Source organism: Pipistrellus kuhlii, unplaced genomic scaffold (genome assembly GCF_014108245.1).
Source record: "Pipistrellus kuhlii isolate mPipKuh1 unplaced genomic scaffold, mPipKuh1.p scaffold_m20_p_2, whole genome shotgun sequence".
NCBI classification, from domain to species: Eukaryota; Metazoa; Chordata; class Mammalia; order Chiroptera; family Vespertilionidae; genus Pipistrellus; species Pipistrellus kuhlii.
The window spans coordinates 98,317,211-98,337,485 of record NW_023425515.1 but is presented as its reverse complement, the minus strand read 5'-3'; the positions used below and the strand labels follow the sequence as shown (position 1 = coordinate 98,337,485).

At 40.8% G+C, this 20,275-nt stretch overlaps 1 protein-coding gene across 5 annotated transcripts in view; it reads right to left on the bottom strand.

The window, feature by feature from the left end:
* Positions 1 to 20,275, bottom strand: part of PLOD2 (procollagen-lysine,2-oxoglutarate 5-dioxygenase 2) — a 215,285-nt gene that overhangs the window by 91,332 nt on the left and 103,678 nt on the right. For all 5 annotated transcript variants that reach the window (XM_045584113.1, XM_036443746.2, XM_036443745.2 and 2 more), the window contains exon 4: positions 14,647 to 14,810. In XM_045584113.1, coding sequence (XP_045440069.1) covers positions 14,647 to 14,810 — 164 coding nt within the window. The remainder of the gene's footprint in view (positions 1 to 14,646; positions 14,811 to 20,275) is intronic.

Sequence of the window (20,275 nt, the reverse complement as noted above, 5' to 3'; positions counted from 1 at the left end):
TATTTGGAGGCTAGTAATCTGAATTCACACCAGCAAGCTCAGGGTACATTTTTAATAACCTATAATTAAGTCACTGCCTCCTTCCCAGATACTGGTCTTGCAGAACTTGTTGTAGAGGCCATAAAACTGAACAGTGCACTGCCCCATATGGAGGGTTATTAATGCTGGTGCCAGGCCAGGCCATCAGATATGGCTTCTTGCAAGGCCTGCAAAAAGGACCAGAAGCATAATCCATATTTGAAGGACAAAGACCACAGGGAGATATAAAAAGAAACCCCATCATGTTTCGGCACTCAGATATGGAAAGCTATTCCCTGAGTCCACTGGTGTATTAAAGAGTATCCCTCCTCTTTAAAGCTTCTCTTGGTTTTTCTTTTCTTTTCTTTTCTTTTTTAATACATTTTTATGTCATCCATTTTCTTTTTCTTTCTTTTTTTAAATTTATTTTATTGATATTTTTTACAGAGAGGAAGAGAGAGGGATAGAGAGTTAGAAACGTTGATGAGAGAGAAACATCAATCAGCTGCCTCTTGCACACCCCCTACTGGGGATGTGCCCACAACCAAGGTACATGCCCTTGACCGGAATCAAAACCGGGACCTTTCAGTACACAGGCTGACACTCTATCCATTGAGCCAAACCGGTTTCGGCATTCTTCTCTTGGTTTTTCTTTGGTCTTCTGCAGCAATACAAAAGGGGCAACTAATATGTTCAAGTTACTAGGAAAAGAATAGACTAGAGAAAAGAATGCTCCTTTTGACCTTCTAAAATGCTCTTCTTGGATCCTTTATACAGTATTCACTGTTTCTGAAAAAGAAAAACTCTACTACAGTTGTTTTCATGTCTGTACCAGAGATGTTAACACAATCAAATGCTGGATTTGTCACCGACTATAAACATCTCAAAGGAATGTTATAGCTGGGACATTTTGGTAATTTTTCCTTTACTTTAGCTAGTCATTACAGAGCCTGCTAATCCATTTTCTGGCTAGCTTTTGTGTGCCCTAGTCAGGAGAAAGGAAGTCTAAAATGGAATTGTTCTCTTTGGCCCCAGAACATAAGCATTAAGTTTGCCAACAACAACTGTCTATAAAAAACACAGACAACATGATCATTTTTCCTTTGGTTGAGTCTTTCTCTGAGTTTCAGAAATGCAGCCAAACCATGTCTCATTAACATGCAATACTTTTTAAAAGAGACCAATATTATTCCTTTGAATTAAAAGAAACTGAATTTTACCCTTAATATTAAAATGTCATCAAAAGAATAAATGAAATAAGTCCGCAATTTTACTGCTACCTAAAGAAAATAAGACAAAATAAGAACATGGCTAATTCAACCAGTGGTTGCTCATTTTAATTATTTTTACCAAATAAAAAGAATCTTAAAACACTGTCAAATGGAAACTATGAGTGAGGAATAAGTCAATGCTGTACAGACACAGACTCAGGAACAAACTGGAATTATAACTAAAATACAGAAAAACTTCCTGAATAATCAACAGAAGACTCAATGAACAGAATCCTGATATTGGAGGATGGAAAGAGGAAACCTCATAAAGATTGGTAGGAGGGGAGGAGGCAATAGTGGGCTCCCACAGAAAACAAATGAAGTTCAGGAAAGATATATCAGCTGTGAGGGATTGCCACTGAGAATTCTTGTGTCTAATTCCCAAGCTGGGACTCCCAGAAGTGAGCACAAGAACTGAGAATGGTACACACATAACATATGGCTGTGAAAAGCAGTGGGGTTGCTATCTTCAATGGAGAGATGGCTTAAAATGCAGGCACCCTCATAAAATGCCAACACACAAAATTCCCTGTGGAGCCCATCACCTTGTGCTCTGGCAGTGGGAGGGCAGAATGGACTGGAGTTTGTGAATAGAAGCCAGAATCTGGGGCTTTGGGGTTAGATCTCAGAAGGCAGAGACCTTAGTCTCCTGTGTTGACTCATTCCTTAACGCAGACATTGGCTATACAGGTGACTTTGCCTGGGGGAAAGACAGCTGACCACCTTATTGGTAAACACCTTGACCTACTGGGTGGAATTTCTGAGACCCATTAATAGACTGAAATAACAATTAAGGTAGCTTCCAGATAGAAGCAATTGCCCCACTCTGTGATAAACTATCACCACACCAATAGATGATTGCCTGAGAGCTACCTAGATGGAATCCTATCAGTCTGTAGGCAGAGACAGTCTCTGGAGGCTTTGAGTATTTCCTTGATCTAATTGAGTATTTCCCAGTCTAATTAGCATTTAACACTGTCCTGCACTAGAGATTGAGAGGTGTAGCAGATCTACCTAATACAATCACAAACCCAAAAAGGCAGCAAAAATGAGGAGACAAAGAAACAACCCACAAATGAAAGAAATAGAGAGTTCTCCAGAAGAAGAGATAAATAAACTGGAGATGAGAAATTTATCAGATACAGAGTTTAGAATAATGATGGTAAAGCTGCTCAAAAGCATGAGAAAAGATATAGTAACTATGAAAAAAGAAATAAAGCATTACATAGCAAAAATAAAGAACACATTGGAAGGAATACAGATAAGATTAGGGGAATCTGAGAATTGAATCAGTGAATTAGAAGATAGTGTTGAAAAAAAATCACTCAGTCAGAGAACCAGAAAGAGCCAAAACTGGTTTGGCTCAGTGGTAGAGCGTTGGTCTGTGGACTGAAAAGTCCCAGGTTCGATTCTGGTCAAGGGCATATACATTGGTTGCGGGCACATCCCCCGTAGGGGGTGTGCAAGAGGCAGCTGGTCGATGTTTCTCTCTCATTGATGTTTCTAGCTCTCTATCCCTCTCTCTTCCTCTCTGTAAAAAATCAATAAAATGTATTTAAAATCCCCCCTCCCCCAAAAAAGAAAAGAAAACCAGAAAGAAAAATCAATGAAAAAACACACACAAAAAAACAGGAGGGCAGCATAAAAGAGTTGTGGGACAATGTGAAACATAACATTATTAGAATAGCAAGAGTGCTAGAAGAGGCAGAAATGGCAAAAGATATAGAGAAAGTGTTTGAAGAAATAATGGCAGAAAATTCCCTAATCTAGTAAAGGGGAAAAAATCACACAAGTCCAGGAGGCACAGAGAACCTCAAACAAGAACCCAAAAAGGCACACTCCCAGACACATCATAATTAAAATACCAACAATAAAAGACAGAGAATCTTAGAGACAGTAAGAGAAAACCAAACCTACAAAGGGGCTCCAATAAGGCTGACACCAATTTCTTATCAGAAACTCTGCAGGCCAGAGGGAATGGCACGAAGTACTCAAGGTAATGGAAAAAAGGATCTGAAACTAAGATTATTATACCCAGCAATATTATAATTCAAGAGAGTCAGTCAAATAAAGGGCTTGCTGGACAAAAAAAGGCTGAAGGAATACATCACCACCAAGCCAGCATTACAAGAAATTCTAAAGGTACTGCTATAATAAGAAGAAGGGATAGAGAAATTTAGGCATATAGAATTAAAATGGAATGAAATAAATAAGTGCATATCCTATATAATAAAAGCCTAATATGCAAATTAATTGAATGGCAGAATGACCCATGGAAAGACCAGTCACTATGACATACACTGACCACCATGAGACAGACGCTCAAGGCAGGAGCTGCCCCCAGCCTACAGGCCCCAGACTAGCCAAGATAGGTACCAACAGGGGCTTCTCCCTGCACCCATCACCCTGCCGGTCGCTCTGCAGATTGGCCCTGATCACCAACCAGGCCTAGTGATCCTACCTATGCATGAATTTTGTGAACTGGGCCTCTAGTAAATAATAAACTTAAATGTAAATGGATTAAATGCTCCAATCAAAAGACATAGGGTGAGAAGGCTAAAAGGCTAATTCCAATGTAACCATGATATTTGGGGGGCTAGCAATCTGAATCTGTGCCAGTAAGCTAATGTACATTCTTGATTACCTATTATTAAGTCATTGCCCCTTTCTGCACAAACTGTTCTTGAAAGACCTGTTACCTAAGTGCTCACATTTTAAAGAGGCCATAAACCATGACACATCCCCCTGGAGGGGGGTTATCAGCACCAGCACCAGGCCAGGCCCTTAGGTATGGTCTCAAGACCCCCAACACCTGGGACTTTTTGCAAAGCCCGTGAAAGGTCTAGAAGTATAATCCATATTATGGGGACAAAGACACCAAAAGGGTATAAAAGAGGGGCTAGCACTATATTGGTTGGTTCAGAATATGAGAGGCAACCTTCTCTGAGTCCGCCGGCATAATAAAGCTGTGTAACTCCAATTCCCTAAGCATTGCTTTGTTTTTCTCCAGTCTTCTATAACAAGTGTACCTGATTTGATACAAAAACATGACCCAATTATATATGCTGTCTAGAAGAGACCCACACAAGATGAGAATGAAGGGATGGGGGAAAAAAATGTCCATGCAAATGAAAAAGAAAAAAAGCTGGAGTAGCAATACTCATATGACAAAATACACTTCAAAATGAAGGCCACAACAAAAAATAAAAAAGTTACTACAGAATACTAAATGGATTGATCCAATAAGAGAATATAATCGTGATATGATAAATGTATCATTAAGCACCCAGTATAGGAGCACCTAAATATATATTTTTTAAACTGCTAGAGGACTTTAACAGAGAAATTGACAAACATACAATCATAGTAGGGGGCTTTAACACCTTGCTGACTTCACTAGATAGAAGTTCTAGACAAAAACTTACCAAGGAAACAGTGACTCAAAAAGAAACACTGGATCAGATGGACTTAATAGACATTTATATAATACTAGAGACCCGGTGCATGAAATTTGTGCATGGGGGGCGGGGGTGTCCCTCAGCCCAGCCTGCACCCTCTCCAATTTGGGGCCCTTCAAGGGATGTCCGACTGCCCGTTTAGACCTATTACACTGGGATCTGGTGTAAATGGGCAGTCGGACATCCCTTTCACAATCCAGGACTGCTGGCTCTCACCTCCTTGCTTGCCTGCCTTCCTGATTGCCTCTAACTGCTTCTGCCTGCCAGCCTGATCACCTCCTAACCACTCCCATGCCAGCCTGATTGATGTCTAACTGCTCCCCTGCCAGCCTGTTTGCCCCCAACTTCCCTCTCTGCCAGCCTGGCCACCCCTAACTGCCCTCCCCTACAGGGTTGATCACCTCCAACTGCCCTCCCTTGCAGGCTTGGTCCCTCCCAACTGCCCTCCCTTGCAGACCTGGTGCCTCCCAACTGTCCTCCCCTGCTGGCCATCCTTTGGTGGGCATCTTATTTCCATATGGGGGCAGGACCTTTGACCACATGGGAGCAGCCATTTGTATGTTGAAATGATGGTCAATCTGCATATTACTCTTTTATTAGATAGGATAGAGGCCTGGTGCATGGGTGGAGGCCAGCTGGTTTGCCCTGAAGGGTGTTCTAGATCAGGAAGGGGGTTCCATTGGAGTATGGGGTGGCCTGGGCAAGGGGACTGTGGTGGTTTGCAGTCCAGCCATACCCACTGGCGACCTAAGCAGAGGCCCTGGTATCTGGAATTTATTTACCTTCTGCAGTTGAAACTTGGTAGCCTAGAGCGGAGCCCAGCCTCCTGCTGGATCTGTGGCTGCCACCATTTCTATAATTGAAACTTTGTAACTTTGAGTGGATGCCTGGCCCACCAGAGTGTGTGGAAAGCTTGGCTTCCTTTGTTGCCAGGGAAACCCAAGCCTGCCTTCTGATAGTCATCTTGGTTGGGATTATTTGCATACTCGCTCTGACTTGCTGGTGGGTGTGGCTGGGTGGGCGTGGCTTGTGGGTATAGCAGGGGTGATGGTTGATTTGCATATTACTTTTTTATTAGGTAGGATATTATTAAACAATGAATGGGTTACCAATGAGATTAATAAATAAATAAATAAAATAAAATAACTTCATGAAAATGAAAAAAGAAACACACACACACACAAAAAAACAGCCCTGCCGAAACTGGTTTAGCTCAGTGGATAGAGCATTGGCCTGTGAACTGAAAGGTCCCAGGTTCGATTCTGGTCAAAGGCATGTACCTTGGTTGCAGGCACATCCCCAGAGGGGGTGTGTGCAAGAGGCAGCTGATCGATGATTCTCTCTCATTGATGTTTCTAACTCTCTATCCCTTTCCCTTCCTCTCTCTAAAAATCAATAAAATATATTAAAAAACAAAAAACCATCCCAAAATCTCTGGGAAATAGCAAAGGCAGTCCTGAGAGGGAACTTCATAGTACTACAGAACAACCTAAAAAAAAAAAAAATAAGGAGAATTAATAATAAACTATTTAACCCTACAACTTAAAGAAAGAGAACAACTATTTAACCCTACAATTTAAAGAAAGAGAACAACAAGGCCTGGCTGATTTGGCTCAGTGGATAGAGTGTTGGCTTGCAGTCTGAAATGTCCCAGGTTCAATTCTGATCAAGGGCATGTACCTTGGTTGCGGGCACATCCCCAGTAGGGGATGTGGAGGAGGCAGCTGATAGATGTTTATCTCTCATCGGTTTTTCTAACTCTCTATCCCTCTCCCTTTCTCTCTGTAAAAAAAATCAATAAAATAGATTTTTTAAAGCCCAGAGTAAGCAGAAGGAAGGAAATAATGAAGATTAGAGCAGAAATAAATAACATAGAGACTTAAAAAAAAAATCTGTGAACCCAAGAGCTGGTTCTTTGAAAGGATAAACAATATTGATGAACCATTACCCACCAAAGAGAGATGACCCAAATAAATAAAATCAGAAATAAAAGTGGAGAAGTAACCACTGACACTGTGGAAATACAAAGGATTGTAAGAAAATACTAAGAATAACTATATGCCAATATACTGGACAATATGAATTAAATGGAAAATTTCATAACAAATGCAATCTTTCAAAACTGAATAATGAAAAATCAGAAAACCTAGATAGGCCAACAACAGCTAATGAAATAGAAGGAGTAATAAAAAAACTGCCAGCAAACAAAAGCCCAGGACCGAATGCCTTTACAGGGTAGTTTTAGCAAACATTCAAAGAACTAACACCTATATTCCTCAAACTATTAAAAAAATACAGGAAAAGGAACACTTCCAAGCTTTTATTATGAGGCTAGAATTATCTTAATTCCAAAACCAGGTAAAGACACTACAAAGATAATTACAGGCCAATATCCCTGATGAACAAACATAGATCCTAAAATCCTCAACAAAATATTAGCAAATCAAATCCAGCAAAATATTAAAAAGATCATATACCATGACCAAGTGGGATTTACTCCAGGGATACAATCTGTTTAACATTCACAAATCAATAAACAAATACATTACATAAACAAACTGAAAGACAAAAATTACATGAGCATATCATAGATGTAGAGAAAGCATTTGACAAAGTCCAACATACATTTTTGTTAAAAACTCTCAGCAAAATGGGGATAAAGGGAGCATATCTCTACATGACAAAGGTCTTATATAATAAATCTACAACCAACATCATATTCAATGGGCAAAAACTAAAACCATTTTCCCTAAGAACAGGAATAAGACAAGGATGTCCACTTTCACCACCCTTATTCAACACAGTACTGGAAGTCCTAGCCATATCAATCTGACAAGAAGAAGAAATAAAAGGCATCCAAATGGGAAAGTAGGAAGTAAAATTCTTATTACTTGCAGATGACATGATATTGTACATTGAAAACCCTAAAGAGTCCACAAAAACTACTAAATTTAATAAATTAATTTGGCATTATAGCAGGATAGAAAATGAATACCCAAAAAAATTAATGGCTTTTTTATACCCCAATAATGAATTATCAAAAATAGAAACTAAATAAACAATCCCATTTACCAATGTAACAAAAAAAATTAAGATCCTTAGGAATAAACTTAACTAAGGAGGTAAAAGACTTGGACTTGGAAAATGACAGGACATTGTAAAAGAGATAGACGAAGACATAAATAAGGGGGAAGATATTGTGTTTATGAATTGGTACAATCAACATAATAAAATATCCATATTACCTAAGGCAATCTTAAGATTCAATGCAATCCTCATTGAAATACCAACAGCATATTTCACGGAACTAGAAAAATATTCCAAAAATTTATATATGGAATAAAAAAAAGACCCCGAATAAGTGTACCTATTCTGAGAAAGCAGAATAAAGTTGGAGTTAACAGAATACCAGATATCAAGTTATACTACAAAGCCACCGTAATCAAAACAGCCTGGTAGTGGCACAAGAGCAGCCATAGAGATCAATGGAACAGAACAGAAAGCCCAGAAATAGACCCATGCCATTCAGCTCAATTAATATTTGACAAAGGAGGCAAGCGCATACAATGGAGTCAAGACATTCTCTTCAATAAATGGTGTTGGAATATTTGGCAGATACATACAAAAAAAAAAAAAAAAAAAAAAAAAAGAAAAGAAAAGAAAAGAAAACAGACCACCAACTTACACTATACTAAAGAATAAATTCAAAATGGATAAAAGGCTTAAATGTAAGTCATGGAACCATAAAAATCCTAAAAGAAACCATAGGCAGCAAAATCTCAAACACCTTTCATAGCATTATGTTTGCAGATAAATCTCCTAGGACAACAAAACTAAGTAAACAAATGGGACTACATCAAAATAAAAAGCTTCTGCACAGCAAAAGAAACCATCAACAAAACAAAAAGGGAGCCCACTTTATGGGAATACATATTTGACAATGATATATCTGATAAAGGGTCAACATCCAAAATATATAAGGTACTCATACAACTTAACAAAAGGAAGACAAACAATCCAATTTAAAAAATGGGCAAAGACCTAACTAGACACTTTTCCAAAGTAGACATATAGATGGCCAAGAGACATATGAAAAAAATGCTCAAAGTCACAGATCATCAGAGAGATGCAAATTAAAATGATAGTGAGATATTATCTCATATCTGTCAGAATGGCTACCATCAATCAGTCATCAAATGACAAGTGCTATTGGATAAAAGGGAACCCTAGTACACTGCTGGTGGGAATGCAGACTGGTGCAGCCATTATTGAAAAAAAGTATGGAGTTTCCTCAAAAAATTAAATATGGAATTGCCATTTGACCCCATTTCTGGGAATATATCCTATGAAACCTAAAACACCAATCAGAAAGAATGTATGCATTCTTATGTTCATAGTAGCACCATTTACAACAGTTCAGATCTGGGAACAGCCCAAGTGCCCATCAGTAAATGAGTAGATAAAAAAGCTGGTGGTACATTTATACCATGGAGTACTATCCAGCAGTAAAAAAGATGAATCTCATACCCTTTGAGACAGCTTGGAGAGGCCTAGAGAGTATCATGCTAAGTGAAATATGCCAGTTATAGAAAGAAAAGTATTGTAGGATCTCACTCATGTGGAATCTAATTAACTAAATAAACTGATGACTGGAGTGGATGACATGGAATTATGGAACAAGTGTGAAATATCAGTGGGAAGATGGAGGGGAGGGGGTAAGTGGATTGGTGGGAGGTAACCAATCAAAGACCTTATGTATAACCCATGGATGCAGTCAGTGAGGTAGTAAGTGTCTGCCGGGTGAGGGGGGGGGGGTGCTGGAGGGTATTGATGGGGATGGGGGAAGAGAACATATGTAATATATATTTTCAACAATAAAAATTTAAAAAGGAAATAAAACAAAGAAAACACTGAACAATGCAATTTTTAATCGTGTGATCAATCTTCTCTGATAAAAAATACATGCAAGCCGAAACCGGTTTGGCTCAGTGGTAGAGCGTCGGTCTGCGGACTAAAAGGTCCCAGGTTTGATTCCAGACAAGGGCATGTACATTGGTTGCGGGCACATCCCCGGTAGAGGGTGTGCAAGAGGCAGCTGGTCGGTGTTTCTCTCTCATCGGCATTTCTAGCTCTCTATCCCTCTCTCCTCCTCTCTGTAAAAAATCAATAAAAATATATTTTAAAAAAATACATCAAGCAGAGCATGACATTTTATTGTTTTTCAAAAATGACATTCCCTTATTTTTTGTATAAGTTCCAAACATCCTAAAAATATGAAAAATAATTACAGTTGACCCTTTAACAACATGGGTTTGAACTACTTGAGTCCACTTAGATATGGATTTTTTTCAATAAATATATAGTTGGCCCTCCATTTCCCTGGATTTCCTATATATGTATTCAACCAGCTGTGGATGGAAAATAGTAATTTTGATCCAAGGTTAAGAATCAACAGATGTAAAAGGCTGACTATATGCACTATTTTATACCATTTTATATAAGACTTGAGTATCCATGGATTTTGCTAATAGGAACCAATTTCTCTCAGACACTGAGTAACTACTGAAGTTTTTGGGGAGTCAAAAGTTATATGTGAACTTTTGACTATAGGAGGATCAGTGCACTTAACCCCATGCTGTCCAATGGTCAAATGTGCACATTATTTTCATAGTATGTGATATATATTTTATATGATTTATATTTTTCTATGGAACTCAAATATTTAAAATAAATAAAATTTCTCATATTCTGAAATTTTCTTTATATGGAAACATGTTCACTCTCCATGATGGAGATTTTTAAAATTTAAAGATATACCCAGAAACTAAACTCATGTCCCTTAAATAACTCTCAATATATTATTAATAGCTCTGACTAGTGTGGCTCCATTGGTTGCATATTGTCCCCTGCAACAAAAGGTTGTTGGTTAGATTCCTGGTGAAGGCACATGGCCACAATCCCAGCTAGAGGGCTTGTAGGAGGCAGCCAATTAATGTTGATGTTTCCCTTTCTCTCTCTCTCCCTCCCTCCTTCTCTCTCTCTCTCTCTCTCTCTCTCTCTCTCTCTGAAAACTAATAAAACTATTTTTAAAAATATTTTATTCATAAAATTACATAAACTTTTATTGAGCATATTTAGATTTTTCTACCATATCTTTAAGTATTTTATTACAAAACTAGAGGCCCAGTGCACGAATTTATGCACAGGTGGAATCCCTCAGCCTGGCAGGCGATCAGAGCCATGAAAGGGGGGCTGGCCAGCTGGGGAGAGGGACCATGGGAGATTGGCTGGTTGTGGGAGGTTGGCTGTGGGAGAGCACTGACAATCAGGGGGCAGCTCCTGCATTGAGCATCTGCCCCTTGGAGGTCAGTGGGTGTCATAGCAACTGGTTGACCAATTGTTCAGTCAGTTGGTCTTAACAGTCGCTTGGGCTTTTATATATATATAGAAGCCTAAGCATTATGTTTTGATGCTCTTGTATGATCTCTTTTCCACTTAATAAATACTTTTCCTTAGTGAAACCTGCTCACAGAGGCACTCACATGGTAGGTGTCTTTTTGCTATGTCTACAGTACTATGCATCTGCCTGAAATTAAACTCCTGAGGAGCTAGCTCATGATCTAGATGAATTTACATATTTCATTATGCTTGTTTGGGGGGAAAAATCATAAATACAAAACAAACATCACAGAGTTCCACAGCAAAATGGTTTTTAAACTACCTAGAACTTAACAATAATTTAAAAGATTATTCTTACTGAAGGCCTGACATTTTGGAGGCAGAAGCAGCACCAATTTACAAAGCTAGTGTTCAGACAATAAGTCAAGAGTGAGAAGCCTCATAAGAGAGAGGCTTTGCCAGTGCATGAACTGGAACTCTAAAAGAAGCTGCTAAGATAATGAGTAACAAAAATCCTAGGTTCTGACTTAAATGTGGGAGTAAAATCCAAAGGTGGTAGTTAGGTAGATTAGGAGAAAATAGAATGGTCAAGAGATTGCACAAAACTATGAACTGTAGTTGTATTGAGATTTTGAGAAAAGGCAGGCTAAAAGTTGGAACTATAAACTGGAATTTAAGGTTTTAGAAGTGTAATATTTATATGGGCTAACAAAGTTCCCAGGTTATGGCTCAGGGTTGAGCATTGACCTATGAACCAGGAGGTCATGGTTCAATTCCTGGTCAAGGCAGATGCATAGGTTGCTGGCTTGATCCCCAGTAGGGGGCATGCAGGAAGCAGCCAATCAGTGATTCTCCCTCTTCATTGATGTTTCTATACCTTTCTCCCTCTCCCTTCCTCTGTGAAATCAATAAAATTGTTTTTTAAAGTGCAGATGAAAAGATGGGGAATTGAGATATCTCAAAGAACATAAACCACTTGCTAAAGGTTTCATTCCATAACTGGTTGAGCAAAGCCTTGAATTCCGACATGCTACTATTTAGAGGAGCACGTATTTTAACTAGCCTAAATAGCTATAGTTAAATCATTGAAAAACATCTGTTCTCCCAATGCAGCTTGCATGTCTAACATGTCCCCCCATCCTGTTTGAGTATATCTCCTGGGTAGATGTTTACATTAATCTCAGTCTAAAAAATCTCTTTGAGTCATTATAATGTCAAATTTTACTTCTTTTTTTAAAAAAAAGAAAGGAAAAATGTGATAATTTGTTCCATTAATCCATGGTGGCATAGCTAATGCAACACTTGAAGTATATCAGACATTGCAAGTTGAATTTTTTTGACTAGTGAATTTCAAGACAAATTACTTGTTTATTCTAATATATATAAAACACAGATAAAATTAAACAATGCCTATTTTTAAAGCTACTTGATTTAGCTTGTTCTTTGTTGTAAGATAGGAATTTACTAAATGCATTGTCCAATAGCCAGAAAATTTTCAATCACTCTATAACCAGAAGATCTGGATCTATATTATTTTTCTTTTAACACTTAAAGTGATTCAATTAAGTCATTTAAATTGGGAGAACAAAGGTTTTTTCACATAATTTGTAAATAATAACATACTGACTAATGTTGCCACGGGCATTATCTATAACTAGAAGCCCAGTGCACAAAATTTGTGTGCAAGGGTATGGGGTATCCCTCAGCCCAGCCTGCACCCTCTCCAATCTGGGACATCCCTCTCACAATCCAGAACTGCTGGCTCCCAAATGCTCACCTGCCTGCCTTCCTGATTGCCCCTAACTGTTTCTGTCTGCCAGCCTGATCACCTCCTAATCACTCCTATGCCAGCCTGATTGATGTCTAACTGCTTCCCTGCCAGCCTGTTTGCCCCCAACTTCCATCCACTGTTGGCCTGGTCACCCCTAACTACCCTTCCCTGCAGGCCTGGTCCCTCCCATCTGCCCTCCCTTGCAGGCCTGGTCCCTCCCAACTGTACTCCCCTGCTGGCCATCTTATGGTGGCCACCTTGTGTCCACATGGGAGCAAGATCTTTGACTACATGGGGCATCCATATTGTGTGTTGGAGTGATGGTCAATCTGCATATTACTCTTTTATTAGATAGGATACAGGCCTGATGCATGGGAGGGGGTCAGCTGATTTGCCCTGAATGGTGTCCTGGATCAGGGTGGGGATTTCCTTGGAGTGTGGAGCGACCTGAGTGAGGGGCCTGTGGTAGTTTGTAGCTGGCAATGCCCCCTGGCAACCCAAGCAGAGGCCCTGATATCTGGAATTTATTTACCTTCTACAATTGAAACTTTGTAGCCTGGAGCAGAGCCAAGCCTCCTGCTCACTCTGTGGCCAGCAGCCATTTCTGTTTGGATTTGTTTACCTTCTATCTTTGAAACTTTGTAGCCTTGAGTGGAGGCTTAGGCAGGCAGAGAGCTTTGCTTCCTCCATTACAATGTAACCCAAGCCTCCCTCCTGCTCTCTGTGGCTGTAGCCATCTTAGTTGCGTTTATTTGCATACTTGCTCTGATTGGCTGGTGGGCGTGGCTTGTGGGCGTAGCGATGTGATGGCTAATTTGCATAGTACTATTTTATTAATATGATAATAAAAGTGTAATATGCTAATTAGACCAGCGTTCTTCCAGACAACCTTCCAGACAAAGCCGGGGCTGTGAGGGAAGCCTGGGTCCTGGGTGCCTGCCAGCAGCCAGAGCAAAACCTGGTCCCAGATGTCTGCTGCAGCTGGAGGGAAGCCCAGGTATGAGTACCTGCCAGTGGCCAGAGGGAAGCCTAGGTCCCGGTATCTGCTAGCGGCCAGAGGGAAACCTTAGTCCTGGGTGCTGGAGGGAAGCTGGTGCAGGCAGCTGGGAAGGAAGGCCTTCTCTTACATGAATTTTGTGCATCAGGCCTCTAGTCTATTATATAAAAGCCCAGCAACCATTACAGCGGAATGACCAGAATGACCGGTCACTATGACATGCACTGACCACCAGGGGCAGATGCTCAAAGCAGGAGCTGCCCCCTGGTGGTCAGTGTGCTCCCACAGTGGGAGGGTTTGCTCAGCCAGAACCTGGAATCATGGCTGGTGAGCTTAGCGGCTGTGATGGTAGCCTCTCCTGCCTCCATGGCAGTGCTAAGGAGTGGCAAGCGAAGCAGTAAGGAGTGAGCAGATGGCAGGCGGTTAGGAGTGAGAGGTCCTGGACTGCCAGAGGGCACAGTCCGGGTTGTGGGATCCCTCCCTCCATCTCCCACCACACACACACACACATGAATTTTGTGCATTGGGCCTCTAGTATGATATAATTTATACAGGCAAATGCTTTGTCAGCTATAAAATGTACTGTGGGTCATAAACTGATGTAATTTTTCCATAGTAATAAGTTAATGGTTATTTAAAACTATGTCTATAGTTATACATATAAAAAGGTGGTTTTATAATTATTTATAATTATGATAACTTATATTAAATTTCTACCAGAATCTTACCCACCTCCAGAATTCAGGTAGCGTTTCCCAATGTGTACAACAGGATACTTGTCTGCTAATCTTTTGTCTGGCCACAAAATTCCATCTGCTGCAAAGACCACTTTGTGGTTTGACTTTTGGAATTTTTTTAGAACTTCTTCTGGACTGCCAGCAAATATGACATCAAAGCTGTTTAGTGAAGGGAAGACATTTTAAGATATATTTTAAACCATACATAAACCAAAAAACAGTCTCTAATATAGGGGTGTCGAACTCAATCAGAGAAGGGGCCAAAATCTAAAATCCAGCCTAAATCATGGGCCGAATGGTTTACTGAACAGTCATAAACTGTCATTGTTATGGAAACGTAGCGGAGTGCAGTGATGACAGCGCGGTGCGGGCCACATTGCAAGGCCTGGCGGGATGGATTTGGCCCGCGGGCCTTGTGTTTGACACATGTGCCGGAATTTAGACTACAATACAAGAGTCTAACTATTTAGAGAATACACCAAAAAAATTTACCTCAACTTAAAGTATATGAATAGTATTAAATTATTAGTGTTTGTATTACATTGAAAACTGAGTCCATATAAAGACAACTTTTGTAGTATTAGTCTTACTGTTTTTCATTAATCACTTGTTCAACTAAATTAAAATTTTAAGTGTTGACATATTAAAATGTCAGTAGCTTACTATCTAATAATATAGACACAATCATTGAAAGAACTTACCATTGTAACTACCTAATGTTTCAATTTAATTTGTACCCATCAATTATAATTGCTGAATATTTCATTGCCTTGAAAAAAATGTGACCAACTACTAAGTGCCATCAACTTTTATATATTAAATTTATATTTTAGCCCTAACCAGTTTGGCTCAGTGGATAGAGCATTGGCCTGTGGACTCAAAGATCCCAGATTCTACTCCAGTCAAGGGCATGTACCTTGGTTGAGGGCACATCCCCAATAGGAGGTGTGCAGGGGGTGGCTGATGGATGTTTCTCTCTCATCGATTATTCTAACTATTTCTCTCTCTCCCTTCCTCTCTGTAAAAAATCAATAAAATATATATTTTTAAAAATTAATCACATCTAAGCCTGAAATCCTAAAACATTGTATAGATAAGCACATCTTTTCAAACCTCAATAAATTTGAAAAACAATATAAAAATTGATACTTTTATGTCATGTCTATTATTTTACTGATTTTATACAGACTTTATCCCTCATAGCCTATTTACAGCATCAAAATAATGTACCAGAGGACGGAGGAGGAGAAGGCTGGGTGCCTGCCTGGCGTTCCCTAGCAGGAAGGAAATAAAAGCCCTGGACAAGGCTGAACCCCAGAACCGGCAGCGCTGAGCCCCAGTTCTGGGCCAGACCCTGGGGACCCAGGCTCGGGCAGGGGGTGATGGGGCTGTGAGGTGGAATCCCAGGGGAGCAGCGAGGGGCAGAGCCCCCGGAGTCACGCACATTGCACGCAGAGGACAGTCTGTTGACTCTGATGCTAGACTCCCCTAGCGGGAAGGAGAAAAAAGCTCCAGACTGAGAGGAATGTGATGAGGAACAGGAGCCACTGCCGGACACTGGCCAGCCAGGCACTGGCAAGGAGCGGGGCGACGGGGCCTCGGGGGGGGGGGGGTGCCACTGGGCCCTTGACCGCTGACCGCGGGCCACGGAGCCGAGGCCGGGGGCTGCTTCCTGGGCGGCGCTGACCCTGGCAATAGGCAGAAGCCTCGCAGGAGGCCACGGAGAACAAAGGGGTGCCACAGGCCAGCCTGCTGAGCTTCCAGGATGAGGAGGAAGAAACCGAAGAAGTTTTCAATGTGAAGAAATCAAGTTATAGCAAAAGACAGTAAAATTATTTAAGAAAGAAAACAAAGAAGATCTTGAAAAATCGAAGACTAAGATAGAACTCAACTCGGCAGCCAACATTGCAACATAAATGCGTTTAAAAAAAAAAAAGGACAGAATGTTGGAATGGCAGCGGCCAGGCCCAGAGTGGCCAGGACCAAGGCAGTGGCAGCCAGGCCTGGGGTGGAGGCAGCCAAGCCCAGGGTGGCCAGGCCAGGAGCACCCAGGCTCGGAGTGGCCGGGCCTGGAGCACCCAGGTCCAGAGCAGCTGGGTCGGGAGCAGCCAAGCCCCAAACAGCAGCAGCCAAGCCCGGAGCATCCAGGCTGGGAGCATCCAGGTCCTGAGTGGCCAGGCCCAGAGCAGCCGGTCCCAGAGCAGCCGGGTCAGGAGCAGCCAGGCCCAGAGCAGCAGCAACCAAGCCTGGAGCAGCCAGGTCGGGAGCTGCCAGGCCCAGAGCAGCAGGGCCCAGAGCAGCCAGGTTGGGAGCAGCCAGGCCCAGAGCAGCAGCAACCAAGCCTGGAGTAGCCCGGTCAGGAGCGGCCAGGCCCAGAGTGGCTGGGTCCGGAGCAGCCAGACCCAGAGCAGCCGGGTTGGGAGCAACCAGGCCCAGAGCAGCAGCAACCAAGCCCGGAGCAGCCAGGTCGGGAGCGGCCAGGTCCAGAGTGGCCGGGCCCAGAGCAGCCGGGTTGGGAGCAGCCAGGCCCAGAGCAGCAGCAACCAAGCTCGGAGCAGCCAGGTCAGGAGCGGCCAGGCCTGAAGCGGCCGGGCCCAGAGCAGCGGGGCCCAGAACAGCCGGGTTGGGAGCAGCCGGACCCGAAGCAGCAGCAACCAAGCCTGGAGCAGCCAGGTTGGGAGCAGCCAGGTCCGGAGCAGCTGGGCCCAGAGCAGCCGGGTCGGAAGCAGCCAGGCTCAGAGCAGCAGCAGCCAAGCCAGGAGCGGCATTGGCCAGACCCAGAGCAGCTGGTTGTGGAGCGGAACAAAGCAACAGAGGCCAGGCCCAGAGCAGCCAGGCCCGGAACAGCTCGCTCCTCGCCTGTCCACACCCCAGGGCTGCCTCTCTGACATGGCTGGAAACTTTTGGGGGAACTTGAGGGTCTGCCGAATCAAGTGATGAAGGCTTAGATCTGGATGTGTTGAGTTAGTATAGCGCTGGGGTGTTGATCTGTGAGTGCCTTGTGTGGGGTCTGGATGAGGTTGGTTGATGTATTTGGAAATGTCTTTTGTGTGTAGTGTATCCTTGGGCATGTGGAGGTATTATTGATTTGAGAAAATGCTAAGTAACTGATTTACTATCTAAAAAATTTAAAGTTCTGAAAGTTTAAGGTCTCTTGGCAAAAAGAGGTTTTAAAGCTAACACCTTAATTTTAATGGAGAAAGGGGAGGACAAGCCCTTCCCACCCAGAACAGGTAATCCAATTCCAACCAGCAGCTCTCTTTAAAAAATGTGGTCATTTACATTTGAATGGCTACTACACCTTTTTATAGCCTAAGGGCAAGTTTACATGTAAACAAGTTTGCTTCTCGGTTCCCAGGGCAGAAAAAACAAGGTTTAAAATTATTAGATTTTAAAATTTATTCTTAGATGTGTAAAATTTTATTAATTAAAAAAAATAAAACAACAACAAAAAAAGGAGATTGAAAAACCTGATGAACAATATTAGCTGTTGATTGTAGTAGAGTCAGCAATATGGGAGGGGAGTGGACTAACAGTTCTCGGGGAAAAGGGGAGTGGTGGATTCAGGAAGAGACTGAACATAAACTGTGCACCTATGGATGAGGACAATGGGGAGTCGGGAGGGGGCGGAGGGCGGGGTGGGAACCAGGTGGAGGGGGAAAGAAATGAGGAACCTTTGTAATAATATGAACAATAAAGATTGATTTTTTTAAAAATGATGTACCAAAATATGAGATATAAAAGCCAATACCTAATATATTTCCACTCTGTAATAAGTTCTTTATTCTTGCTACAATCACCACTTCTTTTGCATTTTCCTATTTAACATCACAGAGTACCTCAAGGCCAAAGGTTTCCAAAGATGAAAACTTTATGACTTAACATCCCTGGTAACAAACAATAAAGCAAACTAATGCTCTTTAATTCCTCAAGTCAATAGTCCAGAGGCACTGCTGTGACATCAAAATGGAGGAGGAAAGAGGCTGCCTCTTCCAGCTAGACTTCCTCTTGAGGAGCTTGTTAATATGCTAGGATAGTAGTAATACATCAAGAAACATTTAGTAACTTCATGAAAATTTAAATTCTTTGTAGTTTAAAGAATTACACATGAGGATTGCTTTGAGTCTATAGATGGTTTTGGGTAGTATGAACAGTTTAATAATGCCGATTCTACCAATCCATGAACACGATATATTCTTCCATTTGTTTATATCTTCCTCTATCTCTTTTTTCAACATCCTGTAGTTTTCTGAGTATACGTCTTTTAACTACTTAGTTAAATTTATTGTATCTTAATTTATTTGTTGCTATGGTAAATGGGATTTTTTATTTTTTAGTTTCTCTTTCTCTGAATTCACTGTTGGTGTATAAAAAAGGCATATATTTCTGGGTGTTAATTCTGTATCTTGCTACATAGCTGAATTCATTTAGTAGTTTTTTGATGGGAGTCTTTAGGGTTTTGTATGTATAATACAATGTCATCTGTGAATAAGGACAGTTTTACTTCTTTTCAATTTGGATGCCTTTTATTTATTCTTCTTCTCTGATTGCTATGGCTAGGAGTAGTGAAAGTGGGCATCACTGTCTTATTCCTATTCTTAGGGGAAATGGATTTATTTTTTGCCCATTAAGTATGATGTTGCTTATAAGTTTGTCATATAAGGCTTTTATTATGTTGAGGTATGATCCTTCTATCCCTACTTTGCTGAGAGATTTTAACAAGAAAGAGTGAATTTTGTCAAATCTTTTCCTACATCAATTGATACGCTCATGTGATTTTTGTCTCTCAATCTGATTATGTGATGTATCACATTTATTTTGTGAGACATTGTACCAGACTTGTATACCCTGGAATAAAACCCATTTGGTCATGGGGTATGGCTTATCTAATGTAATGCTGAATCCAATTTTCTAGAATTTTGTTGAGGATTTTATCATCTACGTTCATTAGGGATATTGCCCTATAATTCTCTTTCTATGTGTCTTTATCTGGGTTTGGGATTAAGGAAATGCTGGCTTCATAGGAAGAGTTTGGAAGAGTGCCTTCCTCTTGCATTTTTTAAAAGTCGTCTGAGAAGGATTGGTTTTAATTTTTCTTTGAATGTTTAGTAAAACTCCCTGTGAAGCCATCCAGACAAAGCTTCTGTTTGCTGGAAGATTTTTGATTACTGCTTCAATTTCATTGGTACTTATCAACCTATTCCATTTTTTTTTTTTATTTCTTCCTCATTGAAATTAGAATATTGTATTTTTCTAGGAATATGTCCCTTTCATCTAGGTTGTCCAGTTTGTTAGAATAGAGTTGTTCATAGTATTATATTATAATCCTTTGTATTTCTATAGGGTCAGTTGCTACCTCACCTCTTTCATTTCTGATTTTATTTGGGTCCTCTTTTGTTTTTTTGGTGAGCCTGGCTAGAGATTCATCAATCTTGTTGATCCTTTCAAAGAAACACCTCTTGGTTTTATTGATATTTTATATTGATATTTTATTGATATTTATGTTGATATTTTATATATATAGTTTTTTGTTTCTGTCATTTATTTCTACTCTAATCTTTATTATTATTATTTTCTTCCTTCTGCTAACTCTAGGCTTTTCTTGTGACTCTGTTTATAATTCT